This window comes from Barbus barbus, assembly GCF_936440315.1.
Source record: "Barbus barbus genome assembly, chromosome: 8".
Lineage (NCBI taxonomy): Eukaryota > Metazoa > Chordata > Actinopteri > Cypriniformes > Cyprinidae > Barbus > Barbus barbus.
Window position 1 is genome coordinate 21,512,970 of NC_136736.1, and position 23,879 is coordinate 21,536,848.

The window sequence follows — 23,879 nt, forward strand, 5'->3', positions numbered from 1 at the left end:
ATGAAATATAGCTGGATTATTTTCCAGTGAACGAGCCATTTTATGGGCCGATCCATAACCATAAAAATTTTGTGTGAACCTGTTAAAAGTGTGTGAGATAGAGTGCAGATGTAAGAGGATCTGACAGATCAATAATCATAGATGCAGACGTCTAGACTCTATGTGTGTGTGCCACATGCGAGTGCGACCCCATGTGCACGACTCTGTCCCTCAAGGGGACCTTTAGCGTAACGGTTTGAGCTCAGAGGACACTGGGGAAGTGGCCATTGGGGGAACGTTTTAAAAACATCAAGGCAACGTTCAACACAAGCGCTCCCTCATCGACGTTCTCTGTATCTCTGTAATGCACACATTCATTCAGCCTCTCTCCTTTTTTCTCACTGTCATCGATTGCATCTTTCTCTGGCACTCACCTTCCACCAGTCTCAAGGGCGCTAAAACACAGTTCCACCTCGACAGCAGCCTTCCTGCCTGCACTCGATTCTATTTAAACCAGTAACCTACATTATACCCATAAGCCATTTCAGTTCTATACATCAGCCCTGCCCACACACTCACAGTCATTTCTGCTGGCCTTTGCTTTCTTTTAGAGTCAGAATGGCTCTTGTGTGTATGTGTGTGCGTTGTTAAATCTCAATGGAAACGATTGCGATGGCGACGGTTAAATCCTGGATCCTGATTGGATGATGATGTGGCATCTCTGCTGTCAGTGTGTGTGCTAATCGGATGCAACAGCAGAATATGAAATTAACTCATGCACACAGTCAAGTGTCATTCACGTCCCTGAGATTAATTTCATAAGAGCGAGTGTGTGTGTGAGGGTGTCTGAATCCGTCTGTGTCTGTGTACGCATTAGAATGCAGTTTATTGTGTTGGTGTTTGTCTATGGCTATATACGTCATGCGGGGAAAGGAGAGTGTTGCTACGGTAACAGGAAATGGGTGGCGGTAAAGAATGTAATTTTTGATTTAAGTGTCTGTGTGTGTGTGTAATTTAAAGAAAGGTTATTACTGAGGACATGATAACTAGATAGATGTGACTTTTGGGTGCAGATATGAGATCTTCCTATTGTATAATGAAGAATAGTTTTGCTCTCAATAACTATTCTTTTTGCTACATGCCGTCTCTCTCTAACACACTCAAAAACCGGATTATTTTATGTCTGAGAGAGAGAGTGCGTGAATGAAAGATGAAGAACACTCTGTTTGTGTTTAAATTAGTTTCATAGTTTGTTCAACGTAATATTTTTCTCTCTGTTTTTTTCGCAGTTTTAAGTCGTGCTCCTGTGCCGATGGCTGTGGTGCGTCGAGAGCTGTCATGTGAGGGTTATCCTATCGAGCTGCGCTGCCCGGGCACCGATGTCATTATGATCGAGAGTGCCAATTATGGGCGCACAGATGACAAGATCTGTGACTCGGACCCCGCTCAAATGGAGAACACTCGCTGCTATCTGCCTGATGCTTACAAGATTATGGGCCTCAGGTAGAGAGATACATTCACATGCTTTATGCTCTATTGTTGTCTCACAGGCTGTATTAATGTGTACGTCTTTGCATGTGTGTGTGTGTCAGTGCATGGCTACGTACACACTGCAGCTAAATGAGTCATTCCATCACGGAGGGCGATTTGTGTCCGCAACATCTGGTGAAATTATAAACCTATTGTAATAACAATGTTTTCATGTGATGTACTTTTAAATAGTTTTTTAAAAATGATGTGCATTTCTATGTGCGTGTAGACGGTCATAGAAATTAAATTCTCCTTTAATTGTATTAAAATTATATTACACACACATTACACACACACATTGAACCTTTGCTGCCATAAACTGTGTATTGGTTTGCCCATTCACTCTGGAACAGTCACAATTATATCAACACATTTATTTAAATTAAATCAGGTTTTAATTTCATTGAATCTAAATGAGTCCATGAATTTTGATTCCTCTCATCATGCTGCTTGTTTATTTTAAAATAATAGGGAGGTAAATAATACTGTTTTATATTATTTAATATTAAATGGCACAGTGAAGAGGAAATTATATCATTTATGTTTTTAAAGGAGGCAATGTCTGCTCTCAACAGTCTTAAATAATTAGCTTTTTCGAGCTTGATAAGATTTCTCAAGCAGAAAGAATTTATGTAATTTGTTCTATTTATAGAAAAGAATCATGTTGTTGGTTACTGAATACTAATGATAGGAGGCCATAAGTCTTGTAATTGTAAAACTATTAAAATGTTTTAATGTTAGAAATTAGATAAAAAAAACCTTAAACTTAAAAAAACTAAATGAAAATGAGAAATGTTGTATTTGCAATTAACTGAAAAAAAAAGATAAAAATGAAAACGCTAAAGTTATTAAAAACTAAAGCTTAAAAATAAATTAAATAGAAATACAAAAAACTAATAAAAATGACAAAAGCACATATCTAAATGACTAAATGCTTAATTAAAATATGAAAATGAAAGTTAATTCAAAATATAAAAAAATACTAAAATAGTATATAAATAATACTAAAATAATACTGCCCATAAGAAATTCTTAATATTAAAACAAATTAAAATTGATGTATTACTTTATTTAAAAAGAAAGAATTGTTTTCATTTAGCATTTTATAGCACTAAAGATATTCTGTGCCTGACAGAATGCTTAAACATTCTGCAGAAATTTACTTTACAATTAACCTTTCCAAAAATGACTGTGAGTACAAACCACATTCTACAACTAAATTCACTGCTAAAACATCCAGGCAGTGACAATTGCAGTTTCATTAAATCTGAGTAGTATGTACAGACCCAAACTGAGCAGCTAGTTGGTAATGCAGTAATGCTGCTATTGAGTTATCACTGTGTCGACTGTTGCAACTTGGAGTGAATCCTGCATTCCATACACACATGGAATAATAATTTAGGGTATTTATTCCCGCATTTAAATGTGGTTGTCACTCCCAAAACTTTGCAGTGTGTACGTGGGCTGTGTGTTAGGTTTCAGCTGAGCTCATTGTGAAGAGCGAAACTGTCAACACTTTGATTTGTAGGCATAATTAGCACATAAGAGCGTAATAAAAAACAGGAAAAAGACATTGTGCTTCAAGAGCAGGTGTTCGCCATGCAGAACAATGCAAGCGTATATTTGTGCAGCGCTTTTTTTTACACATCACACGGAATTAATCAGATGTACTCATTTGAGATTGTCCACGTTACATTACGCCCCAAACATCAGCCTTCAAACATATTAGCCACCCTGTTTGCATTTTTCAAAGTTGTCTGGCAGGACAAATGAATTATTTTCCTCCAAACTGCACAGACGAAGCCGAGCTACAGAGAAAAACAGAACCCACGCAGAACAAAACCCCATTAGCATCTGCGGCATCACAAGAAACATTATCGTTTCAGTTCCGGCTAATATCGAGAGCACAGCCTGCTATCTGTCCGACCTTGACTTTGACTGGGGACGACAACCTGGCACCCCATGGCACAAGAAGAAAGATCTAGGGATGTGGCTACGCATGAGAATAATCACAAACTATGAACGGATGTGTCATGCTGCGTAACGGCATGCCTTGCCCTCATAAAAGATTCATAAAAGTGGCGGCTTCTACTGTATGTTTTTAATTTCGAACCGGACAGATTTGATTATACAGTTTTTTGTTCATTCAGAACGACTCCCAGTGTGTGTTTGTGTGTGTGTAATCAGTGAAAATGTGTAAGGGAGCGAGCACCATATCCTGCCCTGAGGTTGCCTGTTGTACCACCTGCCAGCTGCCACACACACACACACACACATGCACACTGCCTCAGGGTAGACCAGACTGTAAGATCCAATTAGCAAGGCCATAGACCATGCCCAGAGTCAATGTGGAGGAAATTACCATTTATGAGTTCTCTTTCATCCACACACGCAAATATACCTGTAACACATGCTCACATTCTATTGTGAGACTCGATTTAGATATTTAGATGCTGGTAGCCCGCTTTTATCAACACACGAGATAGATTTTTCAGTTTCTATAACTCTGAACTGCTAATGTGCAAGGCAAGCTCAGAATGTAACAGTGTATAATTCCCATAGAGAAATTAGGAAATGTTCCATGAAACAGAAGACAAGAGAAAGATTTTGCTTTCTCTCTCTTTTTTCTCTCTCGGTCCTGCTCCGCTGCTTTTTATAGAAGCTGTGGCTGGAATCACACATCATTTATCATTCTCCACCTCATCTCCCGCTCTCCCTTTCTCTCTGTCACTCGCTCTCTCTCATTTTGTCTGACCTTTACATCTCACTCAGTTTGGGCTAATGTATTCACAGAGTGTGTGTGTATGTGTGTGCCATGGCGGGCTAATGCTCTAATCAATGAGGGGAGGTAATTGGAAGGTGATTGTTTGGGAGCCCCTTATCCAAGATCTATTGGCAGACATAATATATTACACAAAGATTTCAACTAGCAGGTCTGATGCAATTCAGAGGAGAGAGAATAGAACTGATTTCACACGCTGCATGCTAAACAGTTGTTCCAGAAATGAAAAGCGAGAGAGCCTGTGATTGGTCAGGGAGTTTGATTTTCTCAAATTATTGATCACATTACATTGCATGTGGAAATGGTGTTGGTTTTGTTAAAAATGAACATTTCATCTAATATTATATTCATTCCCAGTGTGCAAAAGATCATTATTACTGCAATGTATTACATTATAAAAGCTTATTACTGCAATGCAAAAAACAAAAACGAAAAAACTGTACTTCAATTGTATTTGCACTGAATCTGTATTTAATTTAATTTATGCTGATTTTAACATTAAGGAGGTTTTGATCACTGCATTACAGTAATGCATTTTTTCACATTACAGTAAGAGAAGTTGGGGGTGAATATGCTTATTTGTCATGTCAATAATGTCATCAAATAAATAAATAAATATGCTGCATATACCAGTAAAATATCTGTTTTCTATAATATTTAATTTCTTATTATTTTCTTTTGATTTTACAGTAAAATACAATATGACTGGCTCATTGTGGTATTCACCCTTAATGACCTATTGAATCAAAATTAAGTTGTGTCATTTACACTTTAATAATAATGAAAAACAATTATACCGTATATAGCTTTTCTCTTCTCGGAACTTACATCTAGATCTTATATGCATCTTTTCCTGTTACACATGTTGCATATACTTAATATTATAATAATAAATTATGCATAATTACATGCAAGTAACCTGAAGCCATACCCTAATCCTAACCCTAACTATATAGTAAGTACATGTAGTTAATTAATATTACTCAGTACTTAAATGTATAATTACACTGTAACAAGGACACTAAAATAAAGTGTAACCACATGTACTGTGGCACTGTACATTTACAAAATTATGTCATTTAATATATATATATATATAATAAAACTAGTAATAGCATGTACTGTAGCAAATTCAATACAAGTTCATTCAAATTAGTTGGTGTGCTGCTCATGCTTATTTATTTATTGATTAGAGATTTTCCTTCCTAACCTTCTATTGATTGTGAGGAAGGGGGATTTGTAGTTTTGCCAAGCTGTGACCTAAACTACAAGCTACTGGCTGTTGACATTTTACATCTTTGTTCAATGATTTTATCAAAGAGGGACAATGTGGAATTCTTTTTCAAAGCAGTTGGATGTTGAATTGATCACAAATTAATATTTATTGCTGTCAGTGTCGACAATCGAACCCATCATCTTGGCATTGCTAGCGTGATACTCTATTGTTGAGCTTCAAGGACTCTCACAACTACAAAAAATGCCCCACCTTATTGGACCCATGTCATCAAATGATTACAAATCATGATATCCTTTGTGTGTTTGAGAGCGAAATAGGATACAGTTATTCACACACATAGGAAACCCTCTGATATCTCAGTCAGGTGATGTTCTTCAAGGCCAGTGTCTCAATACATCTGTATGATGCTGATACATTCATGTGACACACGCTGGCCCAGTTCATTCAGTCATCTCCTCACTTCAGCCTGTCTGATCGGACCGTTCGCATACACCCAAACAACTGTGAACACAAATCTAAAACACACAAAACCCGAGACAACATTTCTTAGGCGGGGGCATTGAGTAGGCTAATGGGTGTTTTGTGCATGCAAATCTTTACCTTTAAAGAAAAAGACAAAAAATCTCCTCTTCTCTCCTCTCCTCCTAAATTAGGTCATATCTGAGTGTTGCACACTGCCACACAAGAGCTGTCGCTCCGGAAACCAGAGATGCCCCACAGCACTCTGGGAGTATGACTGTCACACTCACTCAGCACAGCAATTAGGACACACACACACACACACACACACACACACACACGCACACACAAACACACACACACACACACACACACACACATACCCAAACTGTAACACACACTTAACATACCTGCATCTGTACTTATACACAAATATACACAAATGCCAATATACCAATCCTATACAATATTCCACTGTCTTGCAGCTTGAAAATTAAGAGGCGAAACACACGCACGCACACTCACACCTGAGTCTGTCAGACTGTCACTTGGCTTATAATGATTTTGTGAAGCTAAGGTTGGAAACTTAAAAAGCTGAAGTATGTGTTTGTGTGTCTGTGTGTGCATTTTAAGTGCCCCATGGGTTTGGATTGGAAGGTTTCCATGGTTACACATTGAGGGAGATATAACTGCGCTTTATAACTGCGCTTGTGTGTGTTTGTACATGTGTCATTTGTGTTTTGTGTGTGTGCTTGTATTTCTATAGGGTTTAATAATCATGAAATATGACAGAGATGTCATGTGGTGGTCATCCGTATGTGTGTGCATGTGTTCCTGCCAAGCAGGATTTGTCAAAACTGTCTTTTCCTCAGTTTTTTTTTTGTGCCAGAATTCGTTCTGCTCTGTATTTTCAGCCCTACATGTACATACGACCTACATAAGAATTACATTTGAACAACAGCATGTGTTCCTGGGCTCTTTGGGGAGCTCACATTTTGAGTCTTTCAGCTTCATTGAGATTGTTGAGTAAAAGTATCTTTTTTCTTTCATTTGATGAAAATGGCATTTTAGGGCTCATTAATTTTTATCGTACATATTGAACGAGTACATACGGTTCATATGCCTAATGTCAGACTGATATTGAATGAACTGAACTAATAGCCTTGCTTTATCTGTCTGCGTGTATCGTTCTCTCTTTCTCTCTCAGGTGTAACAACCGAACTCAGTGTGCAGTCATTGCTGGCCCTGATGTTTTTCCTGACCCGTGTCCTGGAACGTACAAATACCTTGAGGTTCAGTACGAGTGTGTGCCGTACAGTAAGTTCTCACACACATACAGATTTAAATTAAGCTTTGTTCAGTATTGCTATTGCTATTTCTCATACTTAGGGATTTTAACAAACTTCTAACTTTTAAGTATTAAACTTTGTTGTATAACTCATTCTTTTGTGCTACAGGCTATAGACATGAATTATATTTAAAATTGTGTGGCTTGTTGAGAAGAGGTGTGCTATTACTTCTAAAAGATCCATGAATGCGTCAGACTTAAATGAATATTCTGGGTTTAATACAAGTTAATACAATCGACAGCATTTGTGGCATAGTGTTACCACAAAAATAATTTTGATTTGCCCTAAAGGTTACAAGTACAAGTAAAAGGCCATTTTTTGAAGATTTACAAGCAGAAATGTAAAGGTTATAATGTAATGAAAACACCTGCCTTAATTCTTTTTGTGTGTATTGTTTGACCTGCAAAGTTATTTTTATCATTTTTATGGCTGTTTTAGGTTTTATTTTTAAATTTAAAATTTAAGGAAGTTTTAAAATTGGATAAAACATTGTTTATGCCCTGTGGCTATACATTTAAAACAGTCAGCATTCTAACATTTACAAATGGATCACATTCACTTCAATTGTACTGCAAGTTCTTTACTATAACCCAGATTCTTTTTGTTTTGTTTAAAAAAAAGCAAAATCAAGTTATAATTTGGACAGTATAACCCTTTCAGCATTTTTTTTAAATTAAGGCATTACTACTTTTATGTACACATAGTATGTTCTACAAGTATGTACACATAGAATACCAGCAGCCTCAAGCTGTTTTAAAACAAATTTTCCAGGTTGTAGCATAATGTTGATTACCACAGAAAATGATTTAGCTTTGTCCCTTGTATTTCTTTTATATAGCAGAAATTGTGGTTATAGAAACACTTGGAATGTGAAAATGGCATTTTTTACATTAATTATTCAGTAAAAGCCTGTTTATTATTTGAATTGCTCTTTTTGAGGTAGAAATACTTTTTTGGTAGATGAAAGTTATGCCTTACTGATGTAACTCCTGTAAACATTGTTTTACAGAAAGTTACATCATGTCCCTTTCTGGTATTATTGCATGTATGGTGTTATATTTGCCAGGTTTACTGGCTTTACTGAGGTTAAGTCGTCATGACAAGCTGGTTGAAATATATATGGATATAACTTTAGCCAGATGGCCAGTACACGATTCCCATGCCAACGCATATAATGTGTGGATGTACTTCAGTCTTTTTTTTGCCTGGCCCTCGGTTTTTTGTTAGTGCCTTATTGTACCTGCAGTTTTTGGTGTTCTTTCTTTTCTTTTTCTTTTTAAGAAACTGTGGTAATGGACTTTAATAATAAACATTACACCACAAATAATTTCAATAGAAATGAACCATTCAAGACAGGGGCATTTTCTGAAATTTGGGCCTCACAAGTACAGAAAAACAAGTGCACTCACATCTACTCATAGAAAGTAAATTACTGCCTTAAGACCATAATCTTGACTCCATTAGTTCAGGTTTTTATTCACTTTTTTTATGAGTCACTGTCAAATTTTCATATCAAAATGATTAGAAACTTTTGTACTTTCCTAACAGCTTAGCATCGCAGTGATTGCTACCTGGCACCTCGATCAGATCTGTCACCTAATATGAACTTGCATCTGACAGAAAAATGCATATGAATGTACTTCTGTTGCATTTATTCGCTGTTGTCCGATCTCGTCCCTTGCCATGACTCACGGGAAAAGAGCCTGTCAATCATCCGAGGGTTGAGCGATGTGGTTTCAAGTTCCCACGGTTTCTGTGGGGTTGGTGTTCCAATCTGGGGTGGCCATGGCAACGGTGACGATAAATCAGTATCATATGACTGCGGCACTGGCAGCAGGAAAAGCTTGAATACACTTACACACTTTGTCTCACCTACACATTCACATACACACTCATACTGATTCACAAATGGGTGGAATAGCAGAGACATGCTGGAATTTCTTGCACAGAGCTAAATGACACAAAGGACACACAGGCAGGATGCACACACGGTTCTTTTTGACATTTTGACCATAAATCGTCCTGCGCACTGGGGTCATGAAGTGTGTGTGAGTGCTCATAAGTGCATACATGTGTGTTTGTGACCATCTGGTCAAAAAAATTTTTTTCCACAGGCCCACTAATTAGTGAGGAGGTCCATCATACGTACGGACATGCACACAAACAGTCTCACATGCACACACACACACAGGCAGGTAATTTAATTACTTCAGTCTTAGAAACCCACGGGAGCATGTTCCAAATGTTTTCTTGAGGTTTTTCTGGCTTTCTCTTCTCCCCTGTGATGGAGGAGTTGGCAGAACTCCAGTGGACCTTTCTGCTTTGGCCTCAATATGGGGCGTCTGTTTTACCTACACACTCAAAAAACTTCACCTCATTTTCTGTAGAACCTGAGTACCTGCTCCTTAGATCTGTGTGATTAACTGCTGTCTTTATGGAGGGAATAAAGTAGTTTTTTTACAGTCTAGGAATCTTGCGTCTATTTACGTTAAAAGGATAGTTCACCACAAAAATGAAAATTCTCTCATCATATACTCATTCCAATTCCAGCTTTATTCTTCAGTGGAATGCAAAAGAAGAAAGTTTTAAAAATGTTCCAACTGTGTTTGTCTATACAATATAAGTAAGTAGGGTCCAAAACAACCCCACTGATTTTCATTGTATGAACAAAAAAAAAAAAAAAACAGACATTTTCCAAAATATTTTCTTTTGTGTTACACAAAAGAAAGAAAGTAATTAATTTTTGGAATTATATCAGGGTGAGAAAAATTGTTGCAAAGGATATAGCGTGTTTAGCCCTTCCCCTTTTGATACTTAGGGAAAGCTGTGACCACTGAAAGGCCATGTAGAAGTACATAAACATACATGAAATGTTCGCATTGCATTACATTTCACTGTTTTTGCACTACGCATAATGGCAGATATAGTGCAGAAGTATGGGATGTATCTTGTCTCTTTTTGGCACCATCTTATCTGTTTGTTTGAACTTCTTTGCCAGCCCAGCATAGCAACAATGGCTCAGCCAATAGCATGAATTGAGAGGCTATCTGTTTGACTGACTGGGAGAGTTTTGGAAACTTGTTTGGAAACAATCAATATTTTTGCAATTCTGTTTGATGTTGGCTTGAAATGGAAATCTATTTTCTAAATGCATATTATTGATATTTTTGTGCACAATTTATCTGGGCATGCATTTAATTTTTCCTTTTTTTCTTAATTCTTAAATCAAAATGTCAATCTTCCAGTGAAACAGCATATTTCTTTCTGATGACATATGTTAGACTTCTCCAATCATTTAGTCCGCTTAAACCCCACCCCTTACTTACAATTGACCACAAGCTCGCATTCAGATCTGCCACCATCTAATCAACAAATGGTGGAAAGAACCATGTCCCTGACCTACAATTATAATTTTTTTTAATAATCTGTTTATTCAGATGTCCGTCACAATACGGAACAAATGATTTTGGTTAACATACAGTAGAAATCTGTAACATCACCCACATCGGCCTGTCAGTTGTGATGGATAGGGTACTAGTAGAGGAAGTCGTAACCTCCCAGTGGGCCTAGATGCATCACTTCTTTATACATTATAACTGACAGCAAATGACTATCTGTTATTGATCCTTTTACAATGTGACTGAAACTCGACTAGGTGTGTGTGTGGGAGACATAATTGCTTCTAAATCAGATCTCCTGGTACCTCATTCACATACTCACACAGCCTCTCTCTTGTGTGGTGGCTTATTTATTGAGTGATGCATTAACAGTTCATCCTCATGCATATTTCATAGAGAAGTACACACACACACACACACACACACACAAAGGAACATAAATTGTAGCAACTGTCTAGATTATATTTTTTCAAAGTAAGTCAAGCTATTATTGTCATTGCATAAGTACAATGAAATTATTTTAGTCTTCCACTGATGGGTGCATAATATTTAAAATAAGTATAAAAGTGTATGTAAATAGAATTGTCTTGCAAAGATAGAAACATACAAAATTAAAACTAATATGATATTAAAACTGCAGTAAATTAAAGTGAGAAACAGATAACCTGAAGTGTGCAATTTTCACATTACTACCGTCACAAATGGAATTGCAAAAATACTAGTTGTTTTCAAACTTTTTTTTGCCTCTAACTCACAATGATGTTGTGTCAGGCTACAATTTTTAATATAAAAATGGGAAAATTCAGCTTTAAATTGGAGTTAACCATATATCTTATACGAAATAAGTGAATAAATAATGGTACATAGAAAATATGTGTCTTTTATCCATTAGTAAAGAGGGCTGGCCAAGAAAGCTGGTCTGTATCTAAATCACAATTTTTGTGAAACAAACCCTATTTCTTTCTTTTTTTTTGTATTCCGCCTCTAGTTTGTTTTTGTACATACATTTTTCTGGTTAATAGTCTAATATCACATGGACACACTATATTTGTTTTCAAAAATTATGATCACTTTGTTAATGGAATTTCTAGAATACAAATGAAGCACATTTTACTACTTTCACAAGATTGGGTTAAGACACGACGTGCATTACATGCATATGGAATTGAATTACTGTGAAGTATTTAATATTGCATCATTAATCTGTTGTTTCTTTCTCTCTCTTTCTCTCTTCTTCCACCCTTTTGTGAATGCAGAAGTGGAACAGAGAGGTAGGTCCATTACTTCCATTACTTTAATGTAATTTAAGTGTGTAATTCACTGTCAGGCTGTTATGGTGTTATTTGATACTAATGACAGATTGGCGATCAGTAGCTCATAATGGTTTATATTAGGAATGCGGAGGAGAAACTTGATCTCAGACCAAGGCTTTACTCCCTGAATTAGACCTCTATTTCTCACTGTCTCCTCTCTCTTGATCTGTCTCAGTGTATCTGGTGGTTTACCATGTATCAGATGAACAGGGAGGTGTTGCCACTGTTTAAAACTTAAGCTGCCGATTGTGCTGACCACAAGAAGTGGCAGTGTGAAACTGATGTCTTGCGATGTTTTGTCTCTTGAATGGCCTGGGGGGAATCTAGACTGTCAGACCTTAACATAATAACTTAATTTTCTGCATAGCTAGAGATGATGCATGAACAGTTATCAAATTTATCAAATGGCGAGAACACTCAAATTGTGAATAGGCATTTTAAAATTGGAGCTTTTTTTGTCTGATTGCCTTGATTTGGAATAGAAAGACATGCATATTAAAAAGCAAATTTTAAATTGACAATAACAGAAAAATAGCAGTCATTTTTTACTGTGTACTCAGTTAGGAGCCTCTCAAGATTTTTCTCCAATAGCAAAACACAGTCACCACAAGCTTCATGTTTGTAATATTTGAAACATATTTTTTTCTGCAAAGCTACTTTGAAACAAAATGCATTGTAAAAGGCACCATACAAATGAACATAAATTGAATGCATGAATATGAATTTAGAAATCAGAATTGCAAAAATAAAAGGATGTATGGGGTACCAAAACATTTGAAAGTAAAAAAGTAATGAAAAATAAAAAATGAATAAACACAAATATACTTGAGTTTATCAAAGGCCAAGAAAAGTTCCGGGATGAAGACATATTGTGGAAAATTAATGCATCTAAAACAATAAAAGGAAACTTCCAGTAACAGTTAAAATACCAGCCACACTTCCCATGAGGATGTCCCTCATTCTGGGAACGGAATGGTGGGAAAGGGCCAATACTGTGGCAGGCATTCTGTGTGACTGTTTGTGCGCTCACTTCTCTGTTTGTGTGTGACCATGTAAGTATATCTGCATGGTTTGAAGGAGTATCACACACACACACACACACACACACACACACACACACACAGAGAGAGAGATAGGGTTTAATCACAAGACTGTACATTTGTAAGATATACATGACAGCCCAGCCTGCTGTGCGGATGGTGGCCAACCCTGTTTATTGGTCATTGATTTTTCACAGTCCTTCAAATTTTAATTTTAATTACTCCCAGAAATTTTCCCAGGGTTAGAAAATACTGTTACTATTTTTGCCAGCAATATATTGTGGGTAAGTTCATGCAATAGAATGTTAGTAATTCTGCAGGACAAATTAAGGTTGATTTGCATAAGACTTAAAAGATGATTATTTTTGTCTTCACATTTAATGTACCAGGAATAATAGGGTGATGATTCTTAACCACCCCCACATAAATGTTCACACCGTGTGAATTTTCCTCAGGGTTAGAGAAGTCGGTGAGACAGATTTTCAGAACCTCCTGAGGGATTCTGCAGGAGTCATGAACTATAAATCGGGTTACTAGTCATCAGATATGATTTAATAGATGTCTCTCTCGCTCTCTCAAGCTCAAAGCATGTAGCTTTCTGATAACTTTGGTTGCAGACCATTGCAGTTGTTTGTGTACAGTATGGATCAATGACATACAAGAGTGTTTACAATAGAGAAAAGGAGAAATCTTTATAAAAGATCTAGTTAAAAACGCACATGCCAAGTCCTTAGAAATGCTCTTTGTATTCATGTTGGTTTTATATAGTTTTGATTTTTGTTTCAATCTGATGATAATACATATAATAATGGTCATGTGATATCAAGTAAAAAAAAATGCTTATACCTTCAGAATAGCCAGTATTTTCCAAAAAAATAAATATATTTCAATCTAAAAAGTACAAATGTTTACAAATATCATGAATTATTCATTCATACATATGCCTGGAAAGTCACACCACATGACATTTTACAGTCTAATCTAATCTTGCCTTGTTATAAAAAGATAAAATTATCTCATATTTTAAGATACATATTGGCATTGACAGTCATGAGTCTGCATGGGCCTTTTTTTTGCATATTTCTGCTTGTTGGCTGCACATGATTTTTTTGGTTGCACTGCAAAAATTTAGTTTAGACTTTGATTTAGTGAATATTTTTTCAAAGACATCATACAAGATTACTCCAAAGTACTTAATAAGGACTTCTTTCTAGTAATTTCTTTCTTTGAAATAGACTTTTCTTCATTACATTAGGACAAAAACTAATCACCCTGACATTTTAATTCAGAAATTAAAACATGCTCCTCATAATAGAGAGTACAAAAGGCCATTGTATGTGTGAACTGCATTTTATGTATTTTTCCAACTAATAACTATTTTTATAAGTGGATATGACTAATAGATAAGAGAAAAATGTAAATTAAATTATATTTAAAAAATGACTGCAACTCACTCCCTCTTCCTCTCTCAGTCTTTCTCTGTCCAGGTGTATTGAAAGGTGTGTACCAGAGTGAACACCTCTTTGAGTCAGACCACCAGTCTGGATCATGGTGTAAAGACCCCCTACAGTCATCCAACAAGATCTACTATATGCCCTGGACTCCATACCGCACAGATACACTGACTGAGTACTCATCTAAGGAGGACTTTATTGCAGGTCGGCCCACCACAACATACAAACTACCCCATCGTGTGGACGGCACCGGGTTTGTGGTGTACGATGGTGCACTTTTCTTTAACAAGGAACGTACACGCAACATTGTTAAATTCGACCTGCGAACTCGTATCAAGAGTGGTGAGGCGATTATTGCTAATGCGAACTACCACGACACCTCACCGTATCGCTGGGGTGGGAAATCTGACATCGATCTGGCAGTGGATGAAAATGGACTGTGGGTAATTTATGCCACCGAACAGAACAATGGACGAATTGTGGTCAGTCAGCTCAACCCATACACACTCCGAGTGGAGGGATCATGGGATACATCATACGATAAGCGATCGGCCTCTAATGCCTTTATGATCTGCGGAATCCTGTACGTAGTGAAGAGCGTTTACGAAGATGATGATAATGAAGCATTGGGGAATAAAATTGACTACATGTACAACACAGAGAAGAGCCGTGAAACACACCTCAGCTTTCCATTCCCAAATTCCTACCAATATATTGCAGCTGTGGACTACAACCCCCGAGACAATTTGCTGTACGTGTGGAACAACTACCATGTTGTCATATATTCTCTCGACTTTGGGAACAATGACAACAGATTGGGCTTTGGTGAGTTTCCCTTTAATTCAAGTACATTTGATCTAATGCGTTATTTTTAATCCACTGGTAACTGCGCCACATATAGCATTTAATAACATTTAAAAATTATTTTACATTTGTGACAGTATTTTGTGATCTTAGATGTTTTTACATCTAATTTGTTTGCGCGGTCTAAGCTTTTTCAGGATGATTTGATTGTTTTGTACAATGTCTCCTTTTACTTCACTTAGAACAGATTTGAGATCAAGTGCAGCTGGTTCCCTTTCTGGGTCACTTTCTGGTGACAACAGCCTTAGTTAATGATAATTGTGTTGATTGCTTGGACTAATATGGTTTCATTACTGTAGACACAGCCACTATACAGCAATTAGTTTGAAGTGACACACTAGCTACCAGACTTTAATGTTTAAACACTATATATAAAAACAAAAAGGTGTTTAAAGGAACAATTAACATTAAATTGAATTAAATTAACAATAAAATGATTTATTCTCAATTAATTCATGATAAATTACTTGAAATTGTAAAAGCATGATAAAAAAATAGTCCATACATTTTGTGTGCTATAGTATATCTCATGTCTTTGGAAGTACTACAATAGTTTTTGTGGAACAGGATCCGACCAAAACTTACACTATGATGTTCCTGTCCAGTGACTTGTTTAATCAAGAACTGCTGCAACCATTGGATCTGTTGAATTTTGAATTTGTGAACAGGACCAGTGAACATACGCTCTAAAAAAAAGAAAGAAGGTACTATATAGCACTAAAAGTGGTTATTTGGCTTGTAATCATAGGGGAACCACTTTTGGTGCTGTATAGCACCAAATCTTGGTGCTTCAGTAGTTCTTCAGTGGTTCTTCACCGGTTCTGAGCTGAGGCACTATATAGCACCGCTACCATATTCAGAACCTGTTAAGCTCAAGTATGGTTCTTCAGCGGTTCTTCAGTGGTTCTTTGGGGTAATTAATGTGCTATATAGCACCACTTCCGTACAAAGAACCTGCTAAGCCCCTTTATAGGTTCTTTACGATCCTAAGAACCACTGTTGATGCTATTTAGTACCATTTTTTTTAAGAAATACAATGCAATATGGCACCTCTTATAGTTCTATATAGCACCATTTGACAAAGGTGCATATCATCGTTAATGATATGGTGCTATATAGCACCAAAAGTGGTTCCCCTATGATTACGAGCCAAGAACCACTTTTAGTGCTATATAGAACCTTTTTTTTAGAGTGATAGATCTGTTGAGCAGATTGTTTTTAGAGAACCAACTGATCTACAGTAGTTCAATGTCCAGTCTGATCATTTGTTCACCAAACAGACTGATTCATTTGTAAGAGCAAAGGCGAATATACTTGGAAGATAGACCTTGTGCTGTATTCCAAGTATTACATAAGATACTTGAAATATAACACAGTGTCTACTTTTGTTGTGATTTTTTTCATCATTTTTTATTTTTGCCCTGTCATTTTCGCTCACTCATACAAGTATTCATGTCAATGATAAAAGAGAACTTCAGGATTTTTCCCCTGACTTACATTTTCAGAGAATGTTATTGTATAGGTTATCACAGTCCATTAGTCAGGGTGTTTTCACTTTGTTTTATTCTTTCTTCACATTTAGAGTTCAAACTTGCAATTTTAGTCAGCTTGCCAGCTCAGCTGAAATGCAGCTGAATTAATCATTATCTACAGTGTAAACTAACAGTTATTATCTCCAGCATCTACTGACATCCCCATTAGAACAGAGCAGAGTGTATCTATTTGCTCTTAACTGAGTCCAAATTGAGCATATTGTATGAGATTTAGTTAATAAATTGCGAATAGATTGTCACATGCACTCTCGGTTTATTACAGAACCGCTTACACAACAAGCACATACTAAATACAACTAATACATTTTCATCTCTGAATATTTATGTGTTTCTAAATCCACACACTGATCTGTGAAGAATTTAGTACCTCATTTTCAAATCAAATCTCAAAAGGTGTAAATAGCTTAAAATAAATAATAATTAATAATAATAAAAAAAATAGACCTCATCTGCAGGTGCTATATATGTAGGTGCTTGTTAATGACCTTGCCTGCATTTGTTTTCTTTATTAATATTCTCCACATCAAAGATCTTGTAAAGCTTGAGCTACAGCGGGATTGTTAGCCACCTAAACTAATACAGATCAGACGCTGTCTAGTGGTCATATCAAAGAGAATACTGCTATAACAACACCATCTTTGTGTAGTTCAGCTTTTAATTAAATTTTATCTTGGTTTAATTCGTTTTTCATTTTGTCTGCATGTCAGCTTTGAAAGAGAAAAACAACTACATTCTGTCAAAACAGCAGAGGAGAGAATGTTCTAGAAAAAGAGGCTTGGTGTAAGACTTAACTCATTTAAGTGCACATTCTTAATAAATTAAAAATCATAATTATTTGCTTAAAGTAGAGATCATGATTCTAAAGAAAAATGTTTCTTTCTGACAAAACAGGTCTTTTCTTTGAGTTTCTAATAAAAAATGCAATAAACAAGTTAGAAGTACAGGTATGTGAATGAAAATATGGAAACATGTCCATATAAAAAAACATACATTTAAATTACATTTGTTAGACCGACTTAAAGAAAAACGTAAACACTGGGAAAAAGACAAATGAAACATCAATAATGGTTTTATGGACTGCACGTGACAGCTTATGGACTGCACTGCTGTCACGTGGGTGTTTTAACTGAGACTTTTGACCCCTATGTTTGGTTTGTTGCTACAAAAATACCAAATTTAGCTGTTTTAGCCATTATTTCCCCAAAAATACTATAGTTACTAGACTTATTGTTACTACAATGAAACTGTAGTAACTTGGTATTATCTCAAGTCGCTGTTGTAGCATGTTCGTTCACTTTGCAGTCATTGTGTCAATGCCCCAGGGCAGCTATTTTCAAGTCACGCAAGCACACCTCCAATATACCGAAGAGCGAAAAGACTGAAATGTCAAAAACCATGTGCCATTTCAATAACATATGTCAGTTTTACAATAAAAAACTAACAGCAATGTTTAAATCAGCATGCAAATTTTTTTTTTTTAGGTTTGCACAACTCAAGAGCAAGAAATGCCAATGACAACAAGCCAATTGCATCATTTTATTGAAAGGCAGGACTTTATTTTCTACAGCCGCCATATTGAGAACTTTGGTTTAAGTAGATTTTTAAAATGTCTACCTCTGTTTGATGCAGAATGCATATTCATTTCACTATTATTCACTATACATTATCATTATCACTATTATAATTATGGTTTCACTATCAATGGGAGTTAGTATTATTAATAATTTCTAGTTAGTATTATTAAGTCTGCACAAAATAAAATTAAAATCTACGCAGAATAAAATAACTATTTTAAAACAAGATTTTTTAAGTCAGAGTGCTAGCATATTGAGCACTACAGTATTAATAGCTGATATAGTTTTATCAGCTATAAATAGATGATTGGCCTAAGTTTTGTATGTGTGATGTATATCCCTGAACAAAGTATGTTTCTCTTGGAAGAGTTTAAGTGCTTGAGAAAGCTCTGGCATTCAGGTCAGCTGGGAGGACATTGAAGGATTCAGATCTACAGAAACAGCAAAGAGAGAAGATGAAAAGATTGAAAGAGATTAGATTTGTGCTTTCCTTTCCTCTTTGTATCTCTGACTTTCTCTTGCTACTTCTCGGTTTCTTTTTCTTTTTATAGGTCTCTCATTGTCACTCTTGGGTGCAAATTCAAGCTTTTGCGCTACTTTTTTGGCCCAATATTTCGGCATCTTATTCGCTGCTGCACATAATTCAGATTAACCAGCCACGATATGCACTGGCTAATGGGCCTGTTAACACCAACACATAACAAAAATACTGTCTGATTTTCATGCGATTTGCCTGTTCAGACTAATACTTGAAAAGGAAGTCAAAGGATATTTGTTCAGATTTTTATATTCACCATGGTGTTTACCAAAAAAACTAAACACAAGAGTAAGAAAGTCTGTTTCTGGATTCTTCCTCTGCTATCACAATTGTATGTGAGCACCACCAAATCATGGTTTTATAGAACAGCATGTGGCTAAAAGCGTGAATCTTTTTGGGTGGCCATCTTTATTTTGAAAAAGAAATGAAAAATAATTCATAAAAAGATCAGTTGAATTGACAGCCGATGAATTAACAGATATTCATTCAAATAAAATTTTTATCATGAATAATTTTTGCCCTGAAAATTCAACTTTCTGATATTAACACCAGTGTACAGTAAAGTGATTGTTGTGTACATTTTCTATTAATCATGTTAGGCCTAACTCATCTTAATGGAGAAGAGTGTTATAACTGGGCATATATCCAGAACATCTGTGCAGTCAAGCATATAATCAACATTTTTAAAGAGCCAATTTAGGTGTCTGGATCACAGTGGTGGAGTAATGCTGTACATTCCCCGTAAAGTATGCCGACTGCAATAGTCTGCTGCAACCTCCACAATGTAGCACTCAGAGCAGACCCACAAGATGGGAATTGTGGCTTGCAAATTGTTAGCGTTCATTATTATTAACTTGATTTGCATAGTTCTATTGGTGAATATGGTGCTCAAACAATACAGATTTGGAAATCAGAATCAGCAGTTAAATTCTTAGTAAATTTCTGCCATTCATTTTTATCTTTTCTCTCAAATACACAACTGTTCATCCAACGATCACATACACCCACTCTGCGCCATATAAAAAATAGCTTTAAAGGTTGATAGAAATGAAATTAGTTCTGCTCTGTTGAGCATGTTCACACTGAGGAAATAAAAAACATGCACACGTTTCACAAATTAACACTCGCCATCTTTCACTTAAACACATCTTGAAGTCTTACTGGTGATAGCAGTTTAATCTTCTCTCCTTTAAAGCACGCTCTCAACTGTCTCGCTCTCATACCCAGAATCCTCTTCCTCCAGGTTTGCTTTAAAGTCTGATGCTAATGTAATATGTTAGGATTGGCACCACAGATAGTTTAAGTGGAATAGCCTCTGTGCTTCTTTAGTGGAGTGAAGACTTCTGTTCTCTGCTTTTATTAAATGAGAGAATGTCTAACATATGGTTAAAACCCTCTCTATTGGCAATTACAGTTCAGCACAGAGGGAAAACTGTATTTAAACCGATCCGCAGGAACAAGAATGCACCTGGATCTGCCAGCAGGGAGTTTAACACACAGATCAATCAGTAATGGAGTGATGTTCGCACTCACACTTGTATGCACACACTTCGGAGCTCAAAAACATTCTCACATTAACACACACACATACAGTATACACGCACACAGGGTGCAAAATTAACTTAAAAGAGAAGTGGTGTGTGGCCAAGTATGGTGACCCATACTCTGAATTTGTGCTCTGCATTTAACCCATCCAAGTGTACACACAGTAGTGAAAATTAACCCAGAGCAGTGGCGCCCGGGGAGCAGTTGGGGGTTCGGTGCCTTGCTCAAGAGTCTCACCTCAGTCGTGGTATTGAGGATGGAGAGAGTGTTGGTTATTCACTCCCCCACCTACAATCCCTGCCGGACCTGAGACTCGACCCACAACCTTCGGGTTACAAGTCCAACTCTCTATCCACTAGGCCACGACTGTCCCTTTTTTTTTTTTTTCTTAATACTACACCTGCGACTAGTGAGAGAATTGGAAACATTTACCGCTCCATAAATATTTTTTACTCATGTGCTGCTGTATTTTGCATATTGTTTATTTTCATAAAAATAATTATGAAGTATTTATTAGATATTTAATTTAATCATTATATTTTTGACTGTATGAGAGTAGGACTACGCTGTTTTTGCTTGAAAAATTGTGACAAACAGCACAGATCATTGAGTCACTCACAGCATCATACACAAGCTGGTGTCTGTCTCATAGTACTGCACCTGTCACAAAACGTGTAGACATCATTATTTTGTTTGTCATATTTTTGTTTTGATGGAAATGCAAGGAAAATTTTAAAAATTAGTTTTCAAAAAGGGGTCAGCAAACCTCCAATGAGGTCTTAAGATTATTTAAAATGTGCGTATAAATAGTATGCCAAATAAAAATGAAAACTCGTGGTATTTATACGCAAAAATGGACTTTGGTGTGTACATGCTACGCGATGGGTAGGGTTAGGGTTGTGGGGTAGATGCGTATCATATGTACACGAAAAACTGCGTATCATATGCACGCCAACAAATTTCATGTCATATGCACGCGAAAACTGCGTATCATATGCATGCCAAACACACGCGTGTCATATATATGCCAAAGTCCATTTTCTCGTATATATATACCACGAGTTTTCATTTTTATTTTGGCGTGCTATTTATACGCATTTTCATGAGAACGGGCTGTGTAATTCACTCCCTTAAAGGGTAACTAAACCCCTGGTCAGACCCTAACTCCACCCACTGGCAATATTTGAAAAAGCGGAGACAGAGGGGACGTGGTGAGCTCGTGCAGGGGCGTGGTTAGTAAGTGCCATCATACGTCACAGGGGTATGCAACGTCCAATAGGAAAATTCAACTGCAGTAGCCACCGTTCAACCTGAAGAGGGCAGCACTCAGACGTTTTTACACCATATATTGTAGAATCAAAACACTTTATAACCAAATGTCAAAACATTTACTCAAATCAATGCACAGCACTAATAAAGACACAGTCTTACAGATCATTAACTCGTCGTACGAATTAGCCACCTCGTAAAATATGTACAAATTGCCGTGAGATCGGGCTGGTTATTTCCCGAAGTGAAAAAATCATGTAAATTGATCAAATCTAACATACAGTATAACCCCATGGCCATTATTATAACAACAAAATAAATTTTAGCCATGCCAATGTCTAAAATATTTTATTATGTAGAAGGTGTGAATAAAAAAGGCTTTTAAATCCTTTTCCTATATCCTTATCATGTTTGTTGTGGACAATGGGGGGCCTTGGACTCAAAACAATTGTGAACCAGCGCTTCAGGCATGGTTGATAAACCTTTAATTGTGAACTTTCCACTGAGGACAAAGTAATTAAAATATGTTCTTTACTGGTTTTGAATAGCATTGATTTGAAAAGCCCACATCATTTACATCAGTGAGGGTTAGGTTCTTTATAGCGATCATTCTTACTGATGTCCGGTTTGTCAGTAAATCATTATTTTGAGTTAGGTATTTTCACTGAATCAGTTGAACCTTTCACAAAACAGGTCTAAAGAATTTGTTCCTGAATCAGTTGGAGCAATTCTCTTAGCTCAATGAACCAAGAACCATTTCATTTGGACATGTCTGTCTTGTGAGTTACTGAACTCAGAAGCGAGTATTTAAAGTGTTTTGAAGATTTGACTGATGGGGCAAAATGATACTTTAATTTGCTGAATTATGAAAATGTTATGAATAAAATACACTGCAAATATATCTGAGACTTGACTGTAAGAAAATTTTATCAGCACACATATGCAAGAGAGTTGTTTTTAATAAATAAATAAATAAAATGTCTTATTCAGCCAAGATCTCAATACAAATCATATTTAGGTTTCTAAATGACTTTATGTTTTATACGAGCGGAATCATGGCTGCAACAAACTGAACTGGGACATACGAAACACTGTTAATACTACTACTACTACTAATAATAAAAAAAACTGTAATCACCTACACATGGCTTTATTGAAACATTGTGCATTTTTTATCCTACACCATAATGTCAGGGACAACAAGGTGACATAAAAAAAGCAAACAAAACTAAATATAAAAGGACCAATTCATTTAAATCAAAATGTATAATGTTGCAGTTCCTTAGACAGTTACTGAGTTTATTTAGCAACACCCATTTTACTCACCGTTATAATATGCATGTTTGGCAAGTGTTAATTTTAACCTTGCTTGCAGATATACTTACACACATGTACACACACAAACACACACACACACACACACACGTTTACACAGACTGCTGACCTAGAGCATCTCACCATGTAGATCTGAGAGGATAAGAGTGCGGATTACAGCGGTAACCCCACCAAGGGGACTTACATTGCTATTACCATACTGCTGATAACAGGAGGAAGAGGAGAGGAGTCTGGGCTTACATTTTTCCTCTCCTTTTGTGCTTTTTGCATCTTTATGCTTACAAATTCTCTCTTTTTATTCTTTGTTTCTGAACTCACTCTTTTTAGGTCCTGTATCTCTTTGTTAAACAGTGGACACACAAATTGCTTGGACACTGAAGTCACACTTAAAAATGTGTGAATGTCACTGCATTATTTACAAAATATCAAACCAAGTGGCATTTGCATACAAATGATTCTAGGCCTTTCCTGAAAACTAATGTCATTTTTACAATTACTTTTAACCAATTGGTGTCAGTGACACCAGTTATGTTTGGACACATTAAACAACCACAATGCACCCAAACCAAATATTTTTACATCTAAGGAACATATCTGTTATTTTATAGTTTGAAACAGTATAGTTTGCACCCTGTATTATGATGTAAGAGGGAAAAAAAT

The 23,879-nt window shown here is 36.3% G+C and overlaps 1 protein-coding gene across 4 annotated transcripts in view; it reads left to right on the forward strand.

Moving 5' to 3' along the window:
* The first annotated feature begins 1,268 nt into the window (after nt 1-1,268).
* Nucleotides 1,269-23,879, forward strand: part of LOC306874149 (adhesion G protein-coupled receptor L3-like) — a 70,421-nt gene continuing 47,810 nt past the window's right edge. For 3 of the 4 annotated variants that reach the window (XM_079423961.1, XM_079423962.1, XM_079423960.1), the window contains exon 1: nt 14,644-15,366. In XM_079423961.1, coding sequence (XP_079280087.1) covers nt 14,679-15,366 — 688 coding nt within the window. In that variant the 5' untranslated portion in view covers nt 14,644-14,678. Of the gene's footprint in view, nt 1,483-7,194; nt 7,305-11,990; nt 12,006-14,559; nt 15,367-23,879 lie in introns of those variants that run through there. The other variant, XM_079423963.1, reaches the window with a different exon arrangement.